This window comes from Triplophysa dalaica, chromosome 22 (assembly GCF_015846415.1).
Source record: "Triplophysa dalaica isolate WHDGS20190420 chromosome 22, ASM1584641v1, whole genome shotgun sequence".
Classification (NCBI taxonomy): Eukaryota; Metazoa; Chordata; class Actinopteri; order Cypriniformes; family Nemacheilidae; genus Triplophysa; species Triplophysa dalaica.
The window spans coordinates 15,744,024-15,757,148 of NC_079563.1; the positions used below are offsets into that span (position 1 = coordinate 15,744,024).

The window sequence follows — 13,125 nt, forward strand, 5'->3', positions numbered from 1 at the left end:
AAGACAATGAGTTCCATTGAAAGAACAATTGCTCTTTTTCTCCAGCGCGCCGCTGTTCACCATCTGCCTGTGTCTGTAAGTACAGACAGCTGTATTAGTTTGAGGAGCATTTCTTTTCTCACATTTGCCTTCAGAAAACACTGTCGTTTTGAAGGACATCTAGCACGATAAATTGTGTTATTAGAATAAAAAACAACGGACGGGTCATTTATCCTCAATTTTTCGTGGTGACATTAATTTATGCTCAACAGACATTTATTTTAAAGATTGTATATACATTTATATCATATTATAACTGCTTCTAACTTAAAATTATAATTAGTTATCATGCTGTTGTAAAACAGAATATATCACTTACATCGTTGCTAGGCAACCGTTGTCATTATATTATAGGCTAATATATTATACTAGTATGATAAAACATGAAAAGGTCGGCAAACTTTTTAAGCCAAGAACTCGACAACGGAGAAATTAAAGAGAAATATATTTAACATATTTTATCAAATTGAGAATTTTAAGCCTGTCCTAATACCATATAACCGGTTTACTTAGGCTACTTTTCATGTTTACATTATAAAGAAAACATTTTAATTGTTCTTAATAGATTTGTGGTGACATTCATTTATGCTCATCAGACATTTATTTTAAAGATTGTATATACATTTATATATTATAACTGCTAACTTAAAATTATAATTAGTTATCATGCTGTTGTAAAACAGAATATATCACTTACACCGTTGCTAGGCAACCGTTGTCATTATATATAGGCTAATATATTATACTAGTATGATAAAACATGAAAAGGTCGCCAAACTTTTTAAGCCAAGAACTCGACAACGGAGAAATTAAAGAGAAATATATTTAACATATTTTATCAAATTGAGAATTTTAAGCCTGTCCTAATACCATATAACCGGTTTACTTAGGCTACTTTTCATGTTTACATTATAAAGAAAACATTTTAATTGTTCTTAATAGATTTGTGGTGACATTCATTTATGCTAATCAGACATTTATTTTAAAGATTGTATATACATTTATATCATATTATAACTGCTAACTTAAAATTATAATTAGTTATCATGCTGTTGTAAAACAGAATATATCACTTACACCGTTGCTAGGCAACCGTTGTCATTATATTATAGGCTAATATATTATACTAGTATGATAAAACATGAAAAGGTCGCCAAACTTTTTAAGCCAAGAACTCGACAACGGAGAAATTAAAGAGAAATATATTTAACATATTTTATCAAATTGAGAATTTTAAGCCTGTCCTAATACCATATAACCGGTTTACTTAGGCTACTTTTCATGTTTACATTATAAAGAAAACATTTTAATTGTTCTTAATAGATTTGTGGTGACATTCATTTATGCTAATCAGACATTTATTTTAAAGATTGTATATAGATTTATATTATAACTGCTAACTTAAAATTATAATTAGTTATCATGCTGTTGTAAAACAGAATATATCACTTGCATCATTGCTAGTCAACCGTTGTCATTATATTATAGGCCAATATATTATACTAGTATGATAAAACATGAAAAGGTCGCCAAACTTTTTAAGCCAAGAACAAGATAACGGAGAAATTAAAGAGAAATATATTTAACATATTTTATCAAATTGAGAATTTTAAGCCTGTCCTAATACCGTATAACCGGTTTACTTAGGCTACTTTTGATGTTTACATTATAAAGAAAACATTTTAATTTTTCTTAATAGATTTGTGGTGACATTCATTTATGCTCATCAGACATTTATTTTAAAGATTGTATATAGATTTATATTATAACTGCTAACTTAAAATTATAATTAGTTATCATGCTGTTGTAAAACAGAATATATCACTTACACCGTTGCTAGGCAACCGTTGTCATTATATTATAGGCTAATATATTATACTAGTATGATATAATATGAAAAGGTCGCCAAATTTTTTAAGCCAAGAACACGATAACGGAGAAATTAAAGAGAAATATATTTAACATACTTGATCAAATTGAGAATTTTAAGCCTGTCCTAATACCATATAACCGGTTTACTTAGGCTACTTTTGATGTTTACATTATAAAGAAAACATTTTAATTGTTCTTAATTGATTTTATAATAAGCTTTATACATTTATACATATGTGGTAACTCTGTTGCATGCCTAATTTATTCATTAATTTGTTTTTGAATAATTTGATATCAATAATTAGAGGACCCCTGCAGTAGCATCGCGGAACTGCTTGGGGTCAAGGGACCCCTAAAAAAAGGACGTGCGTTCAAATAACGAAAGGATGATCAAATGTCTATCTGTATGTCTTAAAATATACTGAATGACGTAATTATGGTTTCAAATAACAAACAATAGCCTAGACCCCAATGCCTTATCTTTTATTTATTTTCAGGAGGTCATTACATGAATTCAGTGTGACGTCAGATGCTTTACTCGCCGGTATCCACTAGGAAGCTCTCGGGCACGGTGAGAGGATGATAATCTGCCCACAGCTCAAGCGCTCAAAGACCCATCTGGACATCGAAACGCTACTGTAAACGTCATTAATGTATTAACAGCATGAGAAGAGTCGATTAATGTGTAAAGGGCAGATCGTTCATCTGGTAAGATCTCACTCATCCTTATTCCACTGTATGCTGAATCTCATATAGTCTCAACTCAAATGCACGATTTATGAAATTGTTGTAGATGTTTCTTGAAATACATTTTCTAACAAAAAAGACCAATGATCTGTTGTTTGCGTCATTTTGTGGGTCTTTATGTATCATGCACGTGCTTTGGTGCTGTTGTTGTCAAAGTGAGTCTGGAATTTTCGACGACAGGTGATGGGCACATTCACCTTCACCAATGGTTTAGCTGCTTTCATAGGTATTTATCATCAGTAGTTTTTTAATATCTCTTACACATTACAGTTCAATAGATCGTCATACCCATGTTTATTTTGCTTAGGAGCTGGACTGTGTACACAAAGAAAAAGTAATAGATTTATAATAATACCATATTATTATGATCATGATGTTTGTTTGTTTTCTGTCCCTGTGCCATATTACTCCCATAGTGCTTTCTTATTAGGGTATATAAGTGCTGTCAGTACTTTTGTTGCATATGATGTTCAAGCAGGAATGATAATGTATTTGAACTGATGCCTTTCATTCCGAAGCATTCTGGGATGGGACAGGAGCCGTTTTCTCCCTTGTGTGTGTTTATAGTGTGTAGTGTATGTGTGATTTATGTATCTTTTGTATCATTGTAAGTTTCGGTTAAAGCACACAGTTTACTGTCTCTCAGCTCAGCTGTACTCTTATCCTTTGCCTGCTCATTTTATCTCAGCAGAACCAGGTCAAAAACAAGGACATTATCCAAAGCCCTGGTCCTGGTTCATCGCACACGGTGCAACTGTTCTCCTTTCTGCTGAACTCAAAAAGCCTTGTTTAATATTTACTATGTAGCACAGCGAACCATTTATCACAAAGAGGTGGCTATGGATTTACTTAATTCAATTTGATTTGACGATACTGGACCGTCTGCTTTCCCCCATTACAGCGAATGATAGCGTAACATTAAGAGGTGCCTGTGAATGTGCTGCTACTTTTATACAGAGACAGCAGGCGAGTCCTCTGACATTATCACTAACCCACAGAAAACTCCTGTAGTGTTAACACTTCTCCTTGTCAGACGCCACAATCTGCCCACTTGGATTTCACTTCCCACTTGGCGGCTGCATAGGCCAGACACGCATGATAATTTGGCACAGTAACACAGAAAAGCGAAGTCTGACGGTTTTGGCAGTAGCAACTTTGAGATTTTCATTAAAAATTGTGTTTATGGATGTTTGTTCTAAATGACGGGGCAGTCGTGTACATGCCAGCGTGACGCTCGATCCTTGTGCCAAAAAATGCCAGTAACAATTTGATCATCCATTTAATGTGCTGAAGTGTGAGCGGTTTCGCAAACCCGGATTTGGCCTTCATCTCATTGAATTCATTCAGATTCACTTGTGTTTTTAAAAGCTTTACACTTTTATAGATTTAGGACCAATAGCGAACAATTTGACCTAGTTTAATTGGTTTCATATTGATGGGTCGAGATGGTTCGACCGCACTATATTGTTTATTCTGAACCTCCTTAACAAATCATTTGCTCAGAGGAACCGCTGACAGCTAGATTGATAAACCCTGTGGTTGCCATGGAGACGGGAGGCAGGACTCGCATCACGCTGGCTGTCGGTGATGCTCGTAATTTGACATAACAAGCCTCCCCGTGCTGCACCGAAAGCTATACGACTGTTATCCTTTCAGATGCCCTCATTTTGATCCCCTTCGTAAATATCAATCACATCCCGTAGACGCTGTACGGCATTCCTGTGGTTTCATTGGCTCTCATCCATCTCAGTAGGTCAGACGGACCCCTGCTCATATCAGCTCAGTGGCTGTATTAGCCAAGTATGACGTCAGCTCTATGTATGTTAATCGGAAGGGCATATCCGCCCTTCTTCAGAAACACATCACTAAGCTGCTACAGTGCAACTGCGCCTGAGTATGTGGCTAAATTTAGCGCTGCCTGTTTGGTTTTAGGTGCAGATTAATGTGAAGAGATGAAAATGGGAGCGAGGGAGATCCGCACCACTCCGATGATGGATTTTACGGAGCAACCCGCAGCCTATGATGGAAGTTAAAGGTTTACCCGGCTGGCTGTAGCTGGTTCCTGGTGGACCGTTTGATGTGAGCTTGTTTTTTCTGCGTAGACAGACGGTCAGTGTGAAATACGTGAGACTTAATACACATATATGAGCATATGTATTTCTGTACATTTATGACTTCATGATATTTATGGCACTGTGTTCGGTCTTGAAAGAGGCTCTTTATTTAAGAGGATGTATTTCATGAATGTGTCTACTTTAAAGGGTTTTTTCTTAATACAATCTCACGCATGGGAAACCTTGTTCTGGTAGTGACCCGGATCTATTGAATTCCTAGGGGGAACAACCACTGAATGACTCATGCTGTACTTTGTGTGTGTCTGTGGTGATTAACAAATATACTGTATATTTCTTACATGCACATACCTCAGTTTGACACTGTTTAAATACGTTTGTTTTGAGCCTGTTACATGTCTTTTTTTTCTCGGTTGATGTAACTTGTCAAGCACTGTTGCCCGGTTACACAGAAAAGGCTTAGGACTAGTCCCAGACTAAAATGAAAGAAAAAATCTTTAATCATCTTTAAATATGTAATTGCCATTATTTTGTCTCAAGACGCACACAAGTAATGCATTTATCTAAGGCATTTTAATAAAAGCGACTTAAAGATCCTAATTTAACTAAGGAAACATCCTGGCTTAAACTAAGCCTTGTCTATGAAACCTGTTTATTTTCAATACTATTTATCATCATATGTGCAGTTTGATTCCCTAATATTGGTGTTTTTCCAAATGTTATGATGCCAGGGACCCCCAGTGATGATCCTTTTGTTAGGGACCCCCTATTAAAATTTGGATCAATATATACCATTATGTATAAAGAAACCATCAAACTGTGTTAGGAAGACAACAAATGAAGAGGTTTTTTTTTTCAAATAATTTTATTTATTGTGCTTTCCATGTAATATCAATCAAGTTGCGTTTGTATCGAGTAATAATACACAAAAAAACAGCTAACTAACAAAATAAAACACAGCAAAACATGATAATATAATAAAAAAATATATTTTTGAAAGTTTTAAAAACGAAGTTATATGTTCTTGCATAAAACTCTTCACATTAATACATAAGTCCAAAGGTGTCGGATGTATAAACCTGAAGAAAAACATTTTCAATTTAAATGTATTTGCACTGTTGCACCTTTCACAATAAAGCTTCATAGAGAATACTGCCTTAGACTGCCAGTGAGTGAGATAAAGTGAACTAGTAAATATTGCAAGAAAAATACAAAACATATATAAATACTGGAAAGTACTCATGTCTCAAGAAAGAAGAGATAAATTAATAAAAAAATTCTTAGGACCCCTAAGAACGTCCTGGTGGTCTTCAGACCCCAGTTTGAAATCCATTGCCTTATATTTTATGTACCAAGTGATGTCATTCTAAAATAAATGGGTATATGACTTTCTTTATATTTGGAAAGTTGATATGTCTTTACATTTTGACCTTAAAAGCATTAGATTTTATTCTAATTACTGTACATGTTCCTTTTAATTTCATAATTTATTGAAAGACTACATAGAATAGTTGTACTGTAGAAAAGGTGTTTGTCCCTTTGAAGGGCTATTTTAAATGAACGTGAAGGTGATATTATAGTTCAAAACATGTTGACATGTTTTGACATTGAGATACCTGTTAAAACTGTTCCAATCTTTCCAAATTATTTCAACCTAAAATCTTACTGCTCATATAGAAACATCATTGCTTTTACTGAAATATCAATAGTTAACATTTCTTTGTGATGTAGGTCAAGCGTGGGCCGCTTGCCTTGAGTTCGTACTTTGCCTTGAGGGTGAGAGTGAAAGCAAGGCATTCTGGGAATCCCAGTCCCCGCCCTGGATGTGTCTCCGCCAGCACCAGCAGTGTAAAAGTTCGTCCCATGTTGCCTCTTTATATACTGATGCTCAGCTCCAGTGCCATTATGAGCGGATAAGGGGCGGGGCAGTTCTGCGTGGGAGGAGTCAGGGAGGTTCCGTAAGTGATGACCAGCCTTTTTCGCCGAAGTAACGCGAACAGTAACCATGGCAACAGCGACGTTGCCTCGTCGGAGCCTAATAACAGGAGACCTCCCCGTCAAGTCAGACGGCTTGAGTTTAGCCAGGCTATGGACGACTTTAAGACGATGTTTCCCAGCATGCAGCATGAAGTTATCGAGTGTGTGTTGAGGGCCAACAATGGCGCCGTGGACTCCACCATTGACCAGCTCCTGCAAATGAGCCTGGACAGCCAAACCACAGATGACAGCTCGGATTCTGACGACAGCATTCCTCCAGAGGTCAGTCTAGAAACCAAAGGAGAGAGATCCGAGCTTGTTTGCTTGTTAAATGGATTTCCTGTAAGTGTGAATCATGTCACGCTATTGCCAAACTATGTTTGTGGCCTCTAAACTTCATCTCAGATCCTCGAGAGAACGCTAGAGCCGGACAGCTCGGATGAGGAGCCCCCACCCGTCTACGCCCCACCCTCCTATGACATGCACATCTACGATAGAAAACATCCAGCAGATGTGCCGTCCACTCCACCTCCTAGGCAAGCTGAACTGTGTTTTCTATTTGTGGAAATGACTAATAAAAACGGAAGGCAGACAATTTGGTCACTCTGAGAGATGTTGTGTCTCCTCGAAAAGAAAAGTTCCCTCTGTTAAAATGTTTTTTTAGTCTGAGTCAGTCTAGTAGTGTAAACATGTTAAATTGCTGCTTTTGTTGAGAAAATTACCTGGATGTAGCTGAAAAGCAGATTCTTTGATTATTTAGGGATGTAAAAGCCCTTTATTCTAAAATAACAACACCAATTGTGATTTGAACCAACCTGAAACAATATAAAGTGTTTTTCTTTTGATCGGTTTTTATATACTCATTGTGTCGGTAGGTTCCACGACTATCCCCCTCCCGGGCATCAGCAGGTTGGCAGATACAGGAACTGGAATCCACCGTTACTAGGCAACCTGCCCGATGACTTCCTGCGGATCCTGCCTCAGCAGTCAGGGAGTCTTCAGGTAGATTTATGATTCGTGTAGATATAGGATGTTTTTCCAGAACACAACTGTGTCATTTTACTTAGTTGTCAAAGAATTAACCAGCGGTCACAGCCTCACTGTAAATTACAATTGTTTAATAGGTTTATTCACTTTTGTGGAATTAACCATTTTCCTCTGACGTCCACTACAACAATACTTTTTCTTTTTTTTTAGAATTTCGCATTTTTCTTTGTTTCCTTTACACATTTGTCTATGTTCTGTTGAACACAAAAGAAGACATTTTGAAGAATGTAGAAAAATAAACCCTTCTGGGGCACTTTTGACTTCCATTTTCATTTTTATTTTCAATGGTGGTCAAGAACTGTTTGGTTACGTGTATTCCTACAAATTTCTTTCCCTGTGTTCATCAGAACAAAGAAATGTATACAGATTTGGAACAACTTGAGGATGAGTAAATGATGACATTTTGGGGTCAACTGTCCCTTTAAGATAAGCACATCAGGTTTGATCTATATAAAACTCTTTTGCGTGTCGTGTCTGTAACAGTGTGCGTTGGGATTTTTATCTTCTCACAGAGATCTCAAAGCACTTTGTCCCAGCCTTCGTCCTCGTCCTCTTCCTCACTGTCATCTCTGACGAAGCTCTCGTCCAGCAGCGGCGTCCCGTCGGGTGGCACATGGTCATCTGAACAGGACAGAAAGTTGAAGCAGTATTTGGGAGATGAACGAATCGCTCTTTTTCTGCAGAATCAAGAGTTCATGAAAGAACTCCAGCGGAACCGAGACTTCCTCATAGCTCTTGAGATAGGTAAACCACACCTGCACAGTGCAGACTGCCACACACCTGAATATTAACAGTAAATACTTCTAAAAGGCTTTTTCGGGTAAACTTAAAATAATATGAAACACTTCTACAACCTTCATTTACATTAACTGAAGTTGCTGTTTTATTAGGTTAGTTTTAAGCAAATTTAATTAGCAGTCGTTTTTTTGTTTTATTCACTCGCCAAAGTCACACACAGTCATTTGCTTCACTTTTCATAAATATTTCATCACTTCAATTAAGGATGAAATATTATTTTCAAAGTGAGGAAAGCAGAAATGCAACAACATTTCAGTCAAATCCATCATCTCTTTTACATGTACGTCATGCTCTGCAGTATTGTGTGTTTGCGTGTATGTCTGTGAACGGCTTTCATATGTAACACACTGCTCATTCAGGAGTGGCTGAACTTCATCTCTGCTGTCAGTGACGCTGTTACCTGCTGTGTTTTAGATCGTCAGAGGTGCGAGAAAACACAGTGCGGTCACTCATCCGCTTGCAAGGAGAACTCCATCGAAGGTAGATTCCTTTCATCTTCATCCATCGGCCACGTGGTCTGCTTTGCCACCTTCATTTAAACTAGTCAGTGCATCCACGCAGACAATAACACATAATCCTTCAGGGTTTGCAGAATGACTTTGTTTGCACGGGTATATATGAACAGTGTATTTAGATTTTTTCTTCATAAAGCAGCTACAGAAGAGCTTTGAATAGTGTCAGACCCCTTTATTTTATCATGATAAATGTGAATCTGTTACCTTAGTGACAGCCACTAAATAAAATATCGAAGATTTGAATTTCCTTTTTGTTATCATTTTACATACCTGATGCAGGACGTTGTTAAATCTTTTACCTTAATCTCTAACTTAAAACCACATAAAAACAAGCACATATGTGATTCCTAAAAATGCAAGGCTGTCAGTTTGGTCGCTGTGTGTGAATGTAACTGCATTTAGATCTCTGAAACAGGATTGACAACCATCTTGTTCTGTTGTGTGCAAACAGTATGACTCTTTATTTAGGTGATAATTGTGCTTCTGGCTCTGAGGAGGCTTGCTCGTCTGTCTCTGATGATGCCTTATTCCTGGAGAAACTCAAGCACATGGGAAAATGTAAGAAAAACACAGCAGGACTTGAACACACATCAACTTCTCTATCAGGCCTATAAGCAGGGGTGGTCTAGAATGGGCATCCCACCGAAGGCCTACATATTATAAACGCGAAAAGCATTCAAGGCGAAGGCATTAGCGATTTGGACACGTATGCTTGTAATGCACTGACACGTTTCATACAGCACCCGAACCACAACCCCCCCGTCAACAGAAATGGTTGAGGGCCGATCTGGACCGAATTAGCCAGGGCCGATTTTGCTTCCCAGTCCGCCCCTGCCTATAAGATTATACAATAGCGTTCTTCTGTACTGATTTCTATTCTTCTCGTGTAATATGAAACGCAGAACATTTTTCCTAATATGTCCCCAATTAAAGTGATACTAAGTATTTATACATATTAGGGGATCACAGATATCAGTATACCACAGACCTAAACCTCTTGTGACAGAATTGACTGAAATTTGTTGTGAAATTTGCTTTGAAAGTTTGTGACGGTCACATATCATCATTATTCCTTTAAATTATTTCACATAAAAATATGTGAAAAAACTCGTACTCTCTACGAGAAAATAGTATTGGTGCATCCTTAATACATATAAAAGAGAGTTCGAGATTTTTGATTAAGAATATTTAATTCAGCTGTTTTAATAATTTTTTGTGTGCAGTGGAGCTATTTTGGAAATGCCACACCTATTTCTGACCACATGTTGTTATTCCCTGCAGCCACGAGAAAGAAGCTATTTGAGATTGCTAGGTCTTTCTCTGAGAAGACAAGAAGGAAGAAGTCCAAAAAGAAAGCTCCACCCAAACACCATTCATATCCTCAACATCTAACATCAACACCACAAATCTGTTTGTCATTGTTTCTTTTTTGTTGGACGGTCACTCACAAGCTGTTGCGACTTTCATGCATTGTTCAGTGCATTTTTTATTCAAGGTCCATTCTAGGTATATTTTAGTCTATTTCTGTAGCCATGCTTAAATGATGTCGCACAAACTCCTATAGTTAATCTTGTCCTTGACTTTCCCACTATGGGCTCCGCCACCTCCACCATTAATCTGCTGGAAGATGTAGAAGGGCCTCCACCAGGTAAATATTCACTTGATGTCTTTTAGTAAATGAATTGAACAGAATAGAGAATATAACATGTTGTGCAATCATCTTTTGAGATTTTGTTTGTATGTGTTGGTAAACAGAGCAAGACAGTCAGCACAAGACCCTTTCGGAGAACGTGGAGGGGGAGGAGTTAAATAAGGAATGACATCATGGTAACATCACCCTGTCTGTACATTGTTCCACACATTTAAATGATCTTCAGATGTCTCAAGTCCATCTTCTTAATATACATTTTTTGTTTGTGGTCTTTGACAGATAGAAGAGTCCTGGCCTGACAAGCTAGCGGTCCCTGGGTTAGTGAGAGACAGCCCTGAAAATTAAAGCATCATCACCATCAAGATTTCACTCAATAGTGTCATGCTTGAATTACATCTGAACCATGAAGATATAAAAGTTCTTTATTATCGTTCAACAGACTTCCATTTAGTGTCTTACTTACACACCGTGCTGGGACTCGGGACTTCCCACAAGCACAAAACCTCATCGCTCAGCTAGTTCAAGGGATGCTTCACTCAAAAATGAAAGTTCTGTCATCATTTACTCACCTTTGAGTTGTTTCAAATGTGTATGCATTTCTTTGTTCTGATGAACAAAGAGAAAAATATTTAGAAGAATGCTTATAACCAAACAGATCTCAACACCCATTGACAACCGTAGTAGGAAAAAAAACAATGGTAGTCAAAAGTGCCCCAGAACTGTTTGTTGCCCTCAATTCTTCCAAATGTATTTTGTGTTTCCAACTACGGCAATCAATGGGTGTCGAGATCTGTTTGGTTATAAGCACTCAATGTATCATGTACAATCCCAATCATATTTTAAGCAATTCCATTTTTACACAAAAATATTTCCATCTAAATTTTCTCTAAGTAATAGGCTGATATCTGGTGTTAGCTGTCAGATTGAGTTGGTATAATGCTATATGTTTTCAACCAAACCTGAATGTAAAATAATGCTCAACACATTTTAAATATGAAGAATTTTGATTTTGACAAATGTAGCTTATTTTTAGAATTTATAAATAACGCAAAGCTTATTGGAGCAGATTTGAAGTAGAATCTTTGAAGTCTTGCCAGCTTTGATTTGTGGGTGCTGACTGTATTCTTGAAGAGTAAACATAGGATAAATGTTGTAATTCTCAGAGTTTAGGCCTGTTAGCTCATCAGCTCCTCAAGATTCCACTGCGAAATTAATTTCCAGAGGATCATTCTGTTTATTCTTAAATAAATTACACTTTGAAATCATTTTGAAATGTTTGACTGTTAATCAACCAAATATGACATTTATTGTTTATTATCTTGAGTCATTCTTTCCACACCAAGTTATTTTTTTCCATGGAAGGCTAATGAAATGAAAATGAGAGGAATCTTTATAGTTACTATCTTTATTATTGCCATACAACTTGCCAAATGAGTAAAAAACACAAAATTCTGGGATTCTCAGACACAATTTCCCTTGGAACATGTTAACGAAAACACTGACGTCATCAACGTTTGTTTAACGCTGGTCCAGATGAACTTAAACAAATGTTTGAACAGAATACATCCAACATAATATTTATGACCAATTTAAAATGTTAAACCAATGTCTTTAGTATTTAATTCTATACGCAAGATTTAAAATAATAAATGCTTATTCACCAGTGTTTACATCTTGCAAAGTGGCACACCAAAGTAGGCCTAACCATAGTTTCGTCTAACCATGTTCTTGCTTTTTTATTATAATAGAAGTAAAACTTTTTAGGTGAAATCTGCAAAAGGATATTTGCAGGATTAAATTATATTCGTGTAAGAACTCAATCTAAAATGCCAAGACACTGTATGTACTGTAGGCTAAATATATATAGAGTTAGATGGATGAAGTTTTTCTCTGACGTTTGCTTTCTTTACTAGTTGATGTTCTTTCATATTTTTAAACGGTTTAACATTAGATATGTGTTTATTTGTATTATATTTGTTTTTGTTACAGTATCTGTTTATTTTTATTTCTCCGCCAAATGACCTTTGGATATGCTTAATAAATGAACCCTCAGTCAAAACTTGCAGTAAAGCGACACTCCAGTAGATGGCGCTAGATACCCGTACTCCCAAATAAAGATAAACGTTTGTTAATCCAAAACAAGTTTAGTTTTCATTCCAAACAAAGTCACTCATTATGATACATTATTACAGCATTATTCTGACCTTTGACCCCGTGTAAATAGCCCCTCAAAAAAAAGGCGAACCTGTGAATGCTCACGTGTCTGAGTTTTTGCTGGTGTCTACAGATTGGGATTATTTATAGCCATGTCTGTCTGCTTCAAACTCCCATGATGCACCTCTTCCAATCGTGAAACCGGCCTTTTACCTGGTACAAAGAGATAATCCCTACCTGATCTTATAAATAG

At 36.7% G+C, this 13,125-nt stretch overlaps 1 protein-coding gene across 5 annotated transcripts; it reads left to right on the plus strand.

The window, feature by feature from the left end:
- The first annotated feature begins 2,482 nt into the window (after positions 1–2,482).
- cuedc1a (CUE domain containing 1a) lies at positions 2,483–11,983 on the plus strand. Of its 5 annotated transcripts, none has more exons than XM_056735837.1 (12): positions 2,483–2,619; positions 4,591–4,767; positions 6,462–6,989; positions 7,113–7,243; positions 7,583–7,709; positions 8,267–8,498; positions 8,967–9,032; positions 9,536–9,625; positions 10,349–10,441; positions 10,656–10,715; positions 10,823–10,894; positions 10,998–11,983. In XM_056735837.1, the coding sequence occupies exons 3-11, from the start codon at positions 6,696–6,698 to the stop codon at positions 10,885–10,887; spliced, it is 1,158 nt and encodes a 385-aa protein (XP_056591815.1). In that variant the 5' UTR covers positions 2,483–2,619; positions 4,591–4,767; positions 6,462–6,695; the 3' UTR covers positions 10,888–10,894; positions 10,998–11,983. The 5 variants fall into 5 exon arrangements, with proteins under 5 accessions (XP_056591815.1, XP_056591816.1, XP_056591818.1 ...); XM_056735838.1 differs by lacking the exon at positions 2,483–2,619 and adding an exon at positions 4,397–4,476; XM_056735840.1 differs by lacking the exon at positions 2,483–2,619 and having other exon boundaries at positions 4,499–4,767; positions 10,823–10,907.
- The last annotated feature ends 1,142 nt before the right edge of the window (positions 11,984–13,125 follow it).